This window comes from Leptinotarsa decemlineata, unplaced genomic scaffold, assembly GCF_025532065.1.
Source record: "Leptinotarsa decemlineata unplaced genomic scaffold, Ldec_3_MD MMD2_tig00005594, whole genome shotgun sequence".
In the NCBI taxonomy this organism is placed as follows: Eukaryota; Metazoa; Arthropoda; class Insecta; order Coleoptera; family Chrysomelidae; genus Leptinotarsa; species Leptinotarsa decemlineata.
The window spans coordinates 15,001-30,000 of record NW_027412637.1 but is presented as its reverse complement, the minus strand read 5'-3'; the positions used below and the strand labels follow the sequence as shown (position 1 = coordinate 30,000).

The following is a 15,000-nucleotide window of genomic DNA, read 5'->3' as shown; positions in this document are numbered from 1 at the left end:
GTTACCAATGTCCAGATCTTTAACAAAAGCGATTAGAGTATATTAACCGCGAGAACGAATGATCATCGAGAGACGGCAGCGAGCAAGGTAGGCGGAGCCTGCGCGCGCTCGCCGCGAACGAATAAATACCGCGCGCCGCGGTCGGAACGGGCAGAGCTCGACTTCTGCTAGTCAAGTCCGCTTCGCAGTTTGCGCTCGAGTTACTAAGAATTACAAAAATCTTAGAGGAGATTTTGCTGAATAATAAATTGACAATATAATTGTAAATGGAAACCTAAAAGACTGGACATTGGTTTTGTCTAACTTCGAATTAGAAAGATTGTACAAGGAGTCTTCGGCTACAGTTTCTACTGGCAGAGATTTGGGAAGTAAAAAAACCAAATTTACTTCCCAATCTGAATTCGTATACGACCACACTGTGGAACAGATTTTCTGGCCTTTATCAAGGCCGAGCTCCAGCGACGACCCAGAAATCAGGAATCCAGGATATATTATAAAACAGGTCTTTCTCAAGGCCAGACTACTGCAAACGGAACTTTTCAGTTCTAATCCTGCCCTTCTCAGGGCTTACACAAAGAATTCGCATTTCTTCGTCTTCGGCACTACGCCGCACCGAGGGACCCACTAGCCGGCCTCCTTGGACGTATTTGGCCTACCCAGGCTTGAATACATCGGGAGGTACGCCTACCCAGTATATCTAAGGGACAGTCTACGTGGGCTGTCCCATTGCACTGATATCTGGGGGCTTTAAAGCGACCCTGCGCCTCCGGAGGCGGTCTCTTTCCTTCGGGCCTAGGGAGTTAGGTAGGTCAAATCGCGATAGTGTGTCGGCTAGGTGGTTAGGGATCGTAAGGAACCCTCTGGTCCGGCCTAGTGCCATCGTGGTGGCCAGCTGTACCCCCGCGGCGCCTGTTAGACAGCTAGAAAGTTTAGGGTATACTAATAATAAATTCGAGACTTTGTGGTGTAAACAAAAGAAGGTCTTGCCCCGGAAATCTGCGACGATGCAGGGGACGCGAGGCGTTCAGGACTGGGAGTTAATCTTCGAGGACGACGATACATACGGAAATAGATCCTCCGGTGGCCTAGCACCCGCCGGCTCTGGTCTGCCTGCGACGAGCGACCTAGGAGCAAGAGGTCTCTTGCAAACTCACGCCCAGCCGGGTACCTTTTTGGGACCGCTCCGGGAACCGTCTCGGCGTCATGGCGCCCAACGTGGGGCACAAATGAGTCTCCCGAAGGAGGCATCAACACTAGAAGCTACTTCTTTTGACGAAGAAGCGAGATTTGGGATAGAGGAAAGGCAAACTAACCCTTTCAGTAGGCTTACGTCAAGCTTTGATGAAGGAGCTGATGCACCGGGTTTCGAAAGCCCTAGCAGCACCTTCAGGGATGCAGAAGGGGGGTCCTTCCATGTGATAAGTGAAGGAGAATCTCCTTCATCCCTTCCAACCACCTTGACTCTCCCAAGGATAACTACAGGACACGTTAGTCCTTCTCAAGAATGGCCCTCTCTGGCTTCGGGCCAAATAAAAACAAGCCAGTGGCGCCCACAGAAACAGGTTTCTTTCCAGCCCCAAGTGGAGACCACGAAAGAACCAGTAAAAAGGGAGAATCCTGTATCACAGGACGACCCAATAAATCGTTTGGCAGTAGCACTGTGTAATGCAATAGGCCAGGCTCAGAGGTCAAACAATAGCCGGTTTGAACGATTTCGGCTACCCACTTTTTCAGGAAGTGAAAATGAGGACCCTAAGGTCTTCATATCAAAGTTAACTGTAGAACTAGAAAGGAGTGGAGTACCAGAAGAAGATTGGGTCCATATCCTGTTCGCCCAGTTAACAGGGGAGGCCACGAAATGGGCCTCGATCTACGCACAAACTCAGATATCGTGGCAAATGATGGTGTCACGCCTAACTCAAAAGTATGCCAGCCCAGAAATGCTGGCAAAGCTCACTTCCAAGTTTTATGGTGAGAACCAGGATCGCAATACGAAGGTCGACGTATTCATCATAAGGAAGCTTGGACTCGCAAAGAGGTTGTTTCCGTATATGCGAGAACGAGAAGTTCTGCCCATTATAACCCAGCTGCTGTTGCCTGAACTGAGATGTTTCTTTAGGGGGAAAAGTTACTCAGATATAGAAACATTTATACAGGACGCGGCTGGTATCGAAGAAGACGTACGGCTGTCTAAATCAGTCCCTAGAAGCTTCAATACTCAAACCAGCCCAAACTCAACCAATTCCCAGGCTAACAATGCTCCGCGTAGCCAAGGAAATTGGAGTAACAATAGGGCAAGCAATTCAACAGAAGTGTATCGACCACCACATCGAGCAACCCAGCAACAGGGACCACCTTCGTCTAGGCCGAGCCCCAACGCTTCTCGTGGGAGCCACAATAATGTAGTAGAGACAGCTCCCACTCTCCAAAACGGAGAGGCGGAAAACTAGATGGGGCCGGAGTGGACAGCAGTGGAGAGCTAAAGGCCCCAATGAATTTCAACCACTGCAATAATATAAGCCCCTGCGCGAAAGTAATTCCTTCAGATCTCGAGTGCTACATGTCACTCGCTGAAGAACGCCCCCTTCTCGGAAGAAGCCTTCCGAGAATCCCCTGTGTAATAAATTCCTTGAATCTCTCAGCCTTAGTAGACACCGGAGCCTCTAGTAACTTCATTCAATCCGGCGTTCTAGCCAATATGGACCTGACCAGGCTCCCGAACCCGGCCACGGTATTTATGGGATGCGAGAGCAATGTAAGTCAGAGTTTGGGCCAGATTACGCTACCAGTGGAGATTGAAGAAAGGAGGTTTGAAATTAAATTCACCGTATTGTCCAAACTACAGGAGAAGGTCATCTTTGGCCTTCCTTTCCTCCGAAAAACCCAGGCCACGATTGATGTTGGCCGAGGGTCAATTTATTTTGGCCAAGCTCCGCGCTTATGTATATACTTTGAGGCTGATAATGCAAAACAGAGATCCCTGAGAACTATTAGTCCTGTACAACTGGAGGATTCCCAATTTTCCGGAGAAACAAAGGACAAGATATTGGCAGTAATAAATCAGTTTCCCGATGTGTTCGAGGAAACGATCCGCCAACCTCAAACTAAGGCGGTAGTCCACAAAATCCGCGTTCGCGAAGAACGACCATTTAGGCAGTCCAGATACGGCAAAATGTCAGAGGCACGGAAGGCAATTGTCCACGAAGAAATTTCTAAGTTACTAGAAGCAGGGTAATTGCCAGAAGTACCTCGCCGTACTGTTCCCCGGTGGTTCTTGTTCCCAAGAAGGAGGGAAAGTTGCGGTTTTGTGTGGACTACCGGCAAATCAATAAATTGATTATTACCGAGGCCCCATACTTACCACCAATACAGGAGACTGTTCGTGAAATGGGCAAAGCATCCCTATTCACCACGTTAGATCTCCGAAATGGATTTTGGCAAGCTCCCCTGGACCGAGAGTCCCGAAAGTATACGGCTTTTGGAGGTCCAGACGGAGCAGTATACGAATTTAAAGTCCTGAGTTTTGGATTAAAAAATGGACCTGCAGTGTTCCAAAAGCTAATGTCAGAGGTTCTGGTAGGCTTTGTAGATAAATTCTGCAAAGTCTACCTCGACGATATAATCGTTTACTCGCACAGCCTAGAGGAACACTGCAACCATTTACAGTTAATCCTGGAGCGGCTTCGACTACATGGGCTGTGGCTTTCGCCATCAAAATGCAAATTCGGATCTACCACCCTAAACTATTTAGGTAGAGTCGTCTCCAAAGACGGTAACAAGCCCCAGGAACAACATATTTTGCACGTCCAAGAATTTCCTCCCCCATCGAATATCAAACAAGTGCGAGCTTTCCTAGGCACTGCCGGATGGCTTCGGGAATATATCCCGAAGTTTGCCGAAGTGGCCGCACCCCTCACAGACCTCATAGACAAAAAGAAAAAGTTCCAATGGAGTCAGGAAGCTCAAAGGAGCTTCCAGGCTATTAAAGATGCAGTGTCACAACCCCTGGAACTGGCACGACCTGACCCTGATCTCCCTTACGGCTTGCAAACAGACGCCAGCCACATCGGCATTGGTGCGGTGTTATTTCAACTGGAACCGCAGACCAAGGAACGAAAGATAATTGCATACGGCAGCGCAAAATTAAACGCGACTGAGCGCAAATATCATATAAATGAGATTGAATGCCTTGCCGTGGTATGGGGGATTAAAAAATATAGACACTACCTTCAAGACGGTCACTTCACGCTGTTTACGGACAACTCGGCCCTAACGTGGCTGGATCGTATGAAGGATGAGAAAGCCAAATTAACCCGTTGGTCTCTACTCCTCCAGGAGTACGACTTCACGATAGAACATATTCCGGGGAAGAGAAACCAACTCCCGGATTTTCTTTCACGAAACCCCACGGAAAATGAAACTAATGTCGATATAGACAATGACGTAGAGAGGATGTTTTTCCCTCATAAAAAGGCCGACGGCGATGAGGAAAATGAAGACGAGATGCTGTGCCAGTTGATGGATGAATTGAGCGAAATGCTCAACGTCTGCGACATGGTCTGTGTGACAACCGGCGATTTCGAGACATTGAACCAGTTGCGAACCTGGTTTGAAGAGATCGCTGAGTTGCAAAAAGCCAGTGACAGCGTTAGGCGGTTCCGGATCCGGATCGAGAGGGCCCGGACTAACCCGGAACCGTCTGAATACGAACAACGTATTTTGCATGATTTTGTTATGGAGGATAATCTACTTTATTACATCGGACCAAACCAAGACGTGAAAAGGTTGCTAGTCCCGAGGCGCTGTTGGGACACGTTGATCAAACGATACCATGATGGCGCCGGACATCCGGGAATCGATGAGACTCAGAATCAAGTCAGCAGGCATTTTTATTGGTCCAATATGCGTAAACAAATCGCAGCGTACGTAAACACTTGCTTGACTTGCGCGACCACTAAGAGAAGTCCCCCGCAGGAGGCTGCCCCTTTGCGTCCCAACGAACCGGAACGACCGTGGCAGATGGTATCTATCGATGTTCTGGGACCCTACAGCCCTAGTGAAAAGGGAAACCGATACATTTTACTAGCCACCGATTGCTTTAGTAAGTGGGTGGAGTGCCGCACAGTAGAATCTGCTCAAGCAAATACAGCAATCGAGTTTGTGGCACAGGAAGTTGGTTATCGGTGGGGATTCCCAGAAATAATCATTAGCGATAGTGCTGCTATGTTCCTCGGACGGAACTGGGAAACGTTCTGCGAAAGAAATGAGATTCAGATCAGGAATAGTCCGGGCTATCATCAACAGGCCAATCCAGTCGAGCGGCGAGTTCAAGAGCTGAAAAAAATGCTGCGGGCTGCCCTAATCGGGAAGCCAGAGTCACAGTGGGAACGTCTCTTGCCAGAGGCGATTTTTAACTTGAGAACGAGAGTAAACGCCGCGACTGGTATGACACCGTGTCAGCTTTTACTGGGCTATGAATTGCCTCGGCCAGGCGACTGGGACACTCCTTTGCAAAAGAGGCGAAAACCTCGAAATGAGGATCGTGCCCAGCGCGTAGAGGCAGCCCAGGAAAAATCTAGAGCATATCGGGCGAAACGTTATCCGGATCGAGACAAAGTGCCGGCCTTGACACTTACCCCAGGCCAGTGGGTGCTATGCCGAAACCAGGATAAGAACACTAAAAAGAATTTTGGCCCAACCTGGACGACGCCTTGCCGCGTAGTGAGACAACTCGGTCCAAGTACGTACGTGGTAAATAAAGGGGGTGTAGATCGGGTCATCCACGTGGATGATCTGCGACCCGCACCTCCTCCGCGTGAAGGGCAAGATCATCTAGACCCACGCCATGCGGACTTATAGATAGGAATTAGAAATAAGGTAGTTAAGATCTCCTATGTAGACTCGAGCCGCACAACGGAGCCTGCAAGGGGACAGGCGAGGAAGTGTGCGAGCACTCAATGTAAATAGTTAAGTTTAGTTAAGAGGGGAAGATGTGTGTATATTAGTATGTAAGGAAATTTTGTAACCAGAATTGTGTAATGTTGTTTATTTTGAAAAGATTTTTAATAAAGAACACTTCCCAGTCTCAGCTAGCTAGAAACTGTATGCGACTTCTTTAGGCGGGGGGGTGTTACCAATGTCCAGATCTTTAACAAAAGCGATTAGAGTATATTAACCGCGAGAACGAATGATCATCGAGAGACGGCAGCGAGCAAGGTAGGCGGAGCCTGCGCGCGCTCGCCGCGAACGAATAAATACCGCGCGCCGCGGTCGGAACGGGCAGAGCTCGACTTCTGCTAGTCAAGTCCGCTTCGCAGTTTGCGCTCGAGTTACTAAGAATTACAAAAATCTTAGAGGAGATTTTGCTGAATAATAAATTGACAATATAATTGTAAATGGAAACCTAAAAGACTGGACATTGGTTTTGTCTAACTTCGAATTAGAAAGATTGTACAAGGAGTCTTCGGCTACAGTTTCTACTGGCAGAGATTTGGGAAGTAAAAAAACCAAATTTACTTCCCAATCTGAATTCGTATACGACCACACTGTGGAACAGATTTTCTGGCCTTTATCAAGGCCGAGCTCCAGCGACGACCCAGAAATCAGGAATCCAGGATATATTATAAAACAGGTCTTTCTCAAGGCCAGACTACTGCAAACGGAACTTTTCAGTTCTAATCCTGCCCTTCTCAGGGCTTACACAAAGAATTCGCATTTCTTCGTCTTCGGCACTACGCCGCACCGAGGGACCCACTAGCCGGCCTCCTTGGACGTATTTGGCCTACCCAGGCTTGAATACATCGGGAGGTACGCCTACCCAGTATATCTAAGGGACAGTCTACGTGGGCTGTCCCATTGCACTGATATCTGGGGGCTTTAAAGCGACCCTGCGCCTCCGGAGGCGGTCTCTTTCCTTCGGGCCTAGGGAGTTAGGTAGGTCAAATCGCGATAGTGTGTCGGCTAGGTGGTTAGGGATCGTAAGGAACCCTCTGGTCCGGCCTAGTGCCATCGTGGTGGCCAGCTGTACCCCGCGGCGCCTGTTAGACAGCTAGAAAGTTTAGGGTATACTAATAATAAATTCGAGACTTTGTGGTGTAAACAAAAGAAGGTCTTGCCCCGGAAATCTGCGACGATGCAGGGGACGCGAGGCGTTCAGGACTGGGAGTTAATCTTCGAGGACGACGATACATACGGAAATAGATCCTCCGGTGGCCTAGCACCCGCCGGCTCTGGTCTGCCTGCGACGAGCGACCTAGGAGCAAGAGGTCTCTTGCAAACTCACGCCCAGCCGGGTACCTTTTTGGGACCGCTCCGGGAACCGTCTCGGCGTCATTTCCAGCGCCGACGGCCTTCAGTTGTTCTCGAGCATTCGAAGTAGTAATAACGTATTTCGCTCGTACTTTTTTTCTCTATAATCTTCCGTTTGTATTACACAAAATGACTGGTAGAGGAAAAGGAGGAAAGGGATTAGGAAAAGGCGGAGCAAAAAGACATCGCAAAGTGTTGCGAGATAATATTCAAGGAATTACGAAGCCTGCCATCAGAAGATTAGCTCGTCGTGGAGGTGTAAAACGTATATCCGGATTGATATACGAAGAAACTCGTGGAGTACTCAAAGTATTTCTCGAAAATGTTATCAGAGATGCGGTAACATATACAGAACACGCCAAAAGAAAAACCGTCACGGCCATGGACGTAGTATACGCTCTCAAACGTCAAGGGCGTACATTATATGGTTTCGGCGGTTAGATTCATATTCCGACGAGAAATTTAAAAAAAAAAAACGGTTCTTTTCAGAACCACAATTTGTTTTCAAAACGAATTCGATTTATATACTTTACTTTGGTGTGAGTAATAATTAACGAATTACCAAATTAAATTCGAACGATATACCCATCTAATTTTAAGCATTATCTGTCATTCTTTTGATTACCTGAATAATTGCTTCATTTTATCCTGTATACTTAACGAAATTATTAATTTCAACCTTACTACATCTGTATACGAAGAAGAAAAGAGAAGAACGATCTGTACAATTAGATTATATACCACTCGGTTTCTAAATCTATAGGACAGGGAAGCTACTGGTATCTAGCTAGCTAGCTAGCTAGTAGCTCCCAAACTATTCAATTATTCACCAATAGAAATTACATATGAAACTTTTCTGAAACGCCGCTTTAAAACGCGATACCATTTGTACGTAAAGAAAAAATTGAAAAAATGAATATTCATAAACTGATCGAAGGTTAATGAACCACTGTCCAAATATTATTGTTTTATGCTTATAATATTCATCTATCCCATTTCACAAATTACTATGAATAATAATAACAACCTATTTTTATATACTCGTCATTCATTTCTGCAGATATTGAAATGTATGTATGCATTCATCTATGCTATATAATTTAATTAGGTATAATTTTTTTCATTTATTCATTCCAATTTACTCATGATTGTCTATATTGTAATTCCACGAACAAGAATGTATAATATTTCTATGGATATTGTTATGTTTATTCATTTGTATACCTAAATCTGATATTACTGCATACATTTTATTTTCATCACGAATAAACGTACAGACATTCTGATATTTGATTTCAGCAAATAGAAATCACTTGTTTCGGCACGAAAATAAGAAGTTGAACAATAATAATATTATTAATCATGTATACATGTATACGTAAATATGCGCAAGCAAGAAAGAAACAATCGCATATCGTGCTGCGTCAACAATTGTATCGAAAAGCGATGACAAGAAAATAAAAAAAAATATATGCAATTGTCGAATTCATTAGAGAAAATCGTTGTGGCCCTGATAAGGGCCGATATTTTATTTGTCGCTTTCCTCTCTCAGGAAATGTGTACTTATGCCTTCTTTTCGGTTTTTTTCGGTAACAAAACCGCCTGAATATTGGGCAAAACACCACCTTGAGCAATGGTTACTCCTGATAACAATTTATTGAGTTCTTCGTCGTTTCGAATGGCCAGCTGTAAATGTCTAGGAATGATACGGGTTTTTTTGTTATCGCGAGCCGCATTACCGGCCAATTCCAAGACTTCAGCTGCCAAATATTCCATTACTGCGGCTAAGTAAACCGGGGCGCCGGCACCAACTCGTTCGGCATAATTTCCCTTACGAAGGAGTCGATGAATACGTCCTACTGGGAATTGGAGTCCAGCCCGACTGGAACGGGACTTTGCCTTTCCCTTAACTTTACCTCCTTTTCCACGTCCAGACATGTCGAATCGTAGATTAGTATTATATATCGGATAAATTTAAAGAATTCACTGAGAATTATTCGATGTTGCTCTAACAGTAGCTTTCTATACAATGATTTCTATATAGAATCGACCTGTATTAATACCGTCCTACCGACCAATGGGCGTTCTCGAACGCTCAACTTTCCGGTGGGCGGAGCCTACTAGAGTTCCAGTTACTATCTGAAATAGTGACGACAGAGTGGCGTCTTTTACACTGAGTCGAAAGCAAACCTGCACGATAGTACTTGTTTGTTTGATATTGACGAAATTAAATTTTCAGAATGCCACCCAAAGCTAGTGGAAAGGCTGCGAAGAAGGCCGGAAAGGCCCAAAAGAATATATCGAAGACCGATAAGAAAAAGAAGAGGAGGAGGAAGGAAAGTTACGCAATTTATATCTACAAAGTATTGAAACAAGTCCATCCCGATACCGGAATATCCAGTAAAGCGATGAGCATCATGAACAGTTTCGTAAATGATATATTTGAGCGTATCGCAGCGGAAGCCTCCCGTCTTGCTCATTATAACAAGCGATCGACTATTACGAGCAGAGAAATTCAGACTGCAGTACGTCTGTTACTTCCTGGTGAATTGGCGAAGCACGCCGTCAGCGAAGGCACCAAAGCAGTTACGAAATATACCAGTTCGAAATAATTTACTTATTCCGGTCTACGATATACATTCTTAAAAAAAAACGGTTCTTTTCAGAACCACAAAATATTTATGAAAGAATTCTTACAATATCGTTTCGACGCTGAATGATAATTTATTTTTGCTAGGGCGCTAGGTCTCACTCGGTTGGGTTGCCTTGTTATCAGTACATTGTTACCTCCTTTCGTGAAACGCGCGATGATAATAAATAATTTTGCCACCTATATTTAGATGGTGCTTACCTACCTATCAACCTAAAAAGTTAACGTTCGTTACTGTTATACTAGTCATGTACTCTATTACTTATGTTATTTTTTAACGTGTTTTTTTTATTTACGTGCTAATATGTTGTCTAAAAACGTTTATGATTAGCATTTCTGATTTCGACTATAACATTGACGATTTATATATTTCGGGTGGGGGTGGGTGTGTATTACTCCGTTATAGATAGAGCTCACAGTATCGTCGTTCGTTCGTTCGTTCGTTCGTGTTGTAGTATCGACCTTTTTATTGAAAGTATATTACGATGATTATATCTTATCGAATATAACATTAATAACGTTCGTTATTATTCGAATGCCGTTTTCATCGAACACTTTTATAGGGATAATTTTTGAAAATGTTGATGCTATTAGAAGCGTCGGTTCTTGGTTATAGTCGTGTATGAAGGTAGACACGAGGTCTCTTCGATGCCCCTATTCACTCGTGTATTTATCGAGTATTATCGGCTAATGTATCATGTTTCTATAGACAGTCGCGCCTATGATATTTATTCGAAGGTTCCTTCCAGATCATCGATTACGAGTATTTTCGGAAAGGAATTGTCTGGAGTTACGTCAAAATCATCAATACTTCATATTTCATTGTAATTTACTGTGAGTTGTCGAGGTTTAATATTAGCTTTTTCTTATCAGAAAATATTTTCGGAATACGTAGAATCTATCCACGTTATTGTGCTAGTCGAAGTCTAAATAGGAAACCGGCATTGATTTCGTAAAGAAGTTGATGCGAACATTTCGACAGCAGAATGGAAGCCGTCAATATCGTGTCTAACGAGAATGTCGAGCGTTCAGTCTCCCGTCCGCCTGTGCTTCGACCCAGAATATTTAAACAAACGGAACACCAGAGGACTACATCATTCTCTCTAGACGCCTAACGAGTGTAGCATCTATCTTCCGAGAATATATTGTCAGTTGTTTTTTTACTATGGCAGACATAGAAAATCAGAATTCTTCGGCTTCGGCTAATTCATCTTCGTCGCCGCAGGCACAGTCTACTGCGAAGAAAGAAAAGAAAGTTAAAAATCCAAGAAGTAAACCTTCTCACCCACCTACGTCGGAAATGGTTAATAACGCTATTAAAGGATTGAAGGAACGGGGTGGTTCCTCTTTACAAGCCATAAAAAAATATATTGCGGCGAATTATAAGGCTGACGCAGAAAAAGTGGCACCTTTCATCAAGAAATATCTTAAATCTGCGGTTGCTTCCGGATCATTAGTACAAACTAAAGGAAAAGGTGCATCGGGGTCGTTCAAATTGGCATCGGCATCTTCTGGTTCGGCAAAACCGTCGGCTACCGAAAAGAAAACGTCCGGTACGGCCGGTGCGAAGGCCAAAAAAACTCCCGTTAAACGCGTAGCTGGTGAAAAAGCTAAAACCGGCAAGAAGGCTGCTGCATCACCGAAAGGTAAGAAAGCCTCTCCGGAAAAGAAAGCGGCTGCCGCAGCCAAGCCTAAAAAGGTAACTGCCGAGGATAAAAAGACCGTCGCTTCTAAGGTTTCGTCCGCGACTTCTGCTAGTAAAACCAAGTCTCCTTCGAAAGCAAAGAAAACTAACAAAGGACCAACAAAAAAGCCGAAAGCACCCAAACCGAAAACCGCGAAAGCGACCCCTGCATCGGCATCTTCTCCGAAAGCCAAAAAAGCTGCCTCTCCAAAAAAGAAGAAGTAAATTCTTCTATCAGTTGACTTCTCTCTCCGGCGACGAAGTCTAAGAAAACAAATGGCCCTTTTCAGGGCCACAATTTTTTTTACAAGAATTCGTATATAATTCAACTGTCCAACAAATATATAAATAAATAGTCAGAACTACCTACCTAGCCTATCCCTATAAACAGAAAAAAAATAGATAAATAATATTTCTTCCGCCGCCGCCGCCGACTATCGAATTGATATGAATCGAATAATTTCGTAAAAGAGTAAAAATTAAAAAATATTGCTCTGTCTTTCTATTTCATTGAAATATGTCTTGTGAACAGTTGACTTATTTTCTGATATTGGGATCGTTTCAGGAAAATGAGTCAAAATCATTTCGAGATTTCCAAACTAAGGGTGTTCCATTTGAGAAATCACTGATTTTTATATCTTCAGAATTACTCATCGACTCCAAATACCTCGTTCATCATTTTGGAAATGTTACTCCTCCTACAAGACGACGGAATGTAATATTTTGATGAATCAATAATAGCTTATGTATTCTATGAGACTTGTTTTCAATTTTATAGGGAAATGGCTCGAGAACCGAATAATACCTACTTTTTCTGTATAAACGATCGAATATCTCGAGAACGATTCATTTTTGGTATAGGGTATATTACAAAAAGTCACTCGAGATTTATGCCAGGTATTCAAAAATATGAATCAGAGGAAATTTACGAAAAGATGGTGATGTTATGAGCGATCTTTCATTCAGTGATCGCTTGTTTTTCGTTATTTATCTCAGCCGTTTCTAAAAATGATCTTTTCGAAAGATTCGTTTCGGAAAGTAAAAAATTTCAGTATTATAATCCATATTTGGATCATACTGAACATGTTCTGCAAACACCCGTGATTTAATATTTACGTGATGCGAGTTATTGAAAATATCATACATTCATTCATTCATTCATTCATATCTATCGATAAACGAATTCTTTCATCAATTGCATTTTGTGGTTCTGAAAAGAACCTTTTTTTTGTATATATTTTCAATATATATTGGGATATATATATATGAAATTAAGCTCGTTCTCCGCGTATTCTCCTTGCTAACTGAATGTCTTTGGGCATAATGGTAACGCGCTTGGCGTGAATGGCGCACAAATTCGTATCTTCGAAGAGTCCTACCAAATACGCCTCGCTAGCTTCTTGCAAAGCCATGACGGCTGAACTTTGGAATCGTAAATCGGTTTTGAAATCTTGAGCGATTTCTCGAACTAAACGTTGAAAGGGTAATTTCCTAATCAACAATTCAGTACTCTTCTGATAACGTCGAATTTCTCGGAGAGCAACAGTACCGGGTCTGTAACGATGAGGTTTTTTAACACCTCCCGTAGCCGGTGCACTTTTGCGAGCTGCTTTAGTAGCTAATTGTTTTCTCGGAGCTTTACCTCCAGTCGATTTACGAGCGGTCTGCTTGGTACGAGCCATTTTCAAAACCTATTGCGAATTGTAACGAACGAAATGTATACCGAACGATAGACGGACAACATATGAACTGAGTCGGCTTATACACGCCAACTATTATATACCATCTAGACGAGACGCCATTGGTCCGATTTCCAGTTGTGGGCGGAGTCATGAAATTTAACAAAACCCGACCGAGTTCGGTGTAGAACTTTAGTCGAAGTCTGTCGTTAGTATCACTAACAGTATTTCATTCGTATCGTGCAGTATATAATTTATTCTTAACATTCGAAATGACTGGTCGTGGCAAGGGAGGTAAAGGTTTAGGAAAAGGAGGAGCGAAACGTCATCGTAAAGTATTGCGTGATAATATCCAAGGAATAACGAAACCTGCCATTAGAAGATTAGCCCGTCGAGGTGGTGTTAAACGTATTTCGGGTTTGATATACGAAGAAACTCGTGGAGTACTCAAAGTATTTCTCGAAAATGTTATCAGAGATGCCGTAACATATACCGAACATGCGAAACGCAAAACCGTCACAGCCATGGATGTTGTATACGCCCTGAAAAGGCAAGGTCGAACCTTGTACGGATTTGGCGGTTGAATTTAATGCCTCCCCCTGTATTGTCCTTACCGTTTCCATAAAAAAAAGGTTCTTTTCAGAACCACAAAAGCTTATGAAATGAATTCGTGTGTATTTTTTATATTTTTGAAGTAAGTCTCAGGTCAAGAAAGTAATACAAATCATGAAATTATGAAACAACAAAATTTAATTGACGCTCCGGAGGGGCGACTTCATTGATGATTCCAGTGGCGCATTTGCTTTTTCAGCTGCAGGAAAACCCGGAAAAACCTGCAGCAGCAGCAAGCACCACATCATGTGAACATCTTGATCTACTAATGTCTTCTCTTTTATAAAACAAAATGTAGGGTATCTCCAGAGACTACAGTAAATTTAGAACATCGCCAGAACACTTAGTGACACGACTATCGTCAAACTTAATCGACCTCTGCCCTCCGGTAGCAAGCAGAATATCGGAAGCGTGAAATAAAAATTTGAATTGGAAATTTTGGCGAAATAACCCGAACGGAAAGTGTAGTGAAAATATAAAAGATAACGGAAAGTGTAGTGAAAATATAAAAGATAACGGAAAGTGTAGTGAACGTTTACCTCTGCCTTCCGCGAACAAGCAGAATATCGGAAGCGTGAAATAAAAATTTGAAATGGAAATTTTGGCGAAATAACCCGAACGGAAAGTGTAGTGAAAATATAAAAGAAAACGGAAAGTGTAGTGAAAATTTAAAAGTAGCGGAAAGTGTAGTGAAAACATAAATATAACGGAAAGTGTAATGAAAGTTTACCTCTGCCTTCTGGGAGCGAGCAGAATTTCGGAAGCGTGAAGAAAATATTGCAGATGGAAACTTTGGCGAAAATAATCGTGAACGGAAAGTGTGGTGAAAATATAAAAGATAACGGAAAGTGTAGTGAAAATATAAAAGATAACGGAAAGTGTAGTGAAAACATAAATATAACGGAAAGTGTAATGAAAGTTTACCTCTGCCTTCTGGGAGCGAGCAGAATTTCGGAAGCGTGAAGAAAATATTTCAGATGGAAACTTTGGCGAAAATAATCGTGAACGGAAAGTGTGGTGAAAATATAAAAGTATCGGAAAGTGTAGTGAAACATAAATATAACGGA

At 43.2% G+C, this 15,000-nt stretch overlaps 4 protein-coding genes across 4 annotated transcripts; 3 read left to right on the top strand and 1 right to left on the bottom strand.

The window, feature by feature from the left end:
• Nucleotides 1–7,032: 7,032 nt before the first annotated feature.
• LOC141484423 (histone H4) lies at nt 7,033–7,909 on the top strand. Its single transcript, XM_074179448.1, has one exon. It carries the CDS (start codon nt 7,438–7,440, stop codon nt 7,747–7,749), a length of 312 nt encoding a protein of 103 aa, XP_074035549.1. The 5' UTR covers nt 7,033–7,437; the 3' UTR covers nt 7,750–7,909.
• Nucleotides 7,910–8,710: 801 nt separating this feature from the next.
• On the bottom strand, nt 8,711–9,341 carry LOC141484425 (histone H2A). The gene has a single exon (XM_074179451.1). It carries the CDS (start codon nt 9,244–9,246, stop codon nt 8,872–8,874), a length of 375 nt encoding a protein of 124 aa, XP_074035552.1. The 5' UTR covers nt 9,247–9,341; the 3' UTR covers nt 8,711–8,871.
• Nucleotides 9,342–9,434: 93 nt separating this feature from the next.
• Nucleotides 9,435–9,956, top strand: LOC141484426 (histone H2B). Its single transcript, XM_074179452.1, has one exon. It carries the CDS (start codon nt 9,549–9,551, stop codon nt 9,918–9,920), a length of 372 nt encoding a protein of 123 aa, XP_074035553.1. The 5' UTR covers nt 9,435–9,548; the 3' UTR covers nt 9,921–9,956.
• Nucleotides 9,957–13,593: 3,637 nt separating this feature from the next.
• Nucleotides 13,594–13,905, top strand: LOC141484422 (histone H4). The gene has a single exon (XM_074179447.1). It carries the CDS (start codon nt 13,594–13,596, stop codon nt 13,903–13,905), a length of 312 nt encoding a protein of 103 aa, XP_074035548.1.
• The last annotated feature ends 1,095 nt before the right edge of the window (nt 13,906–15,000 follow it).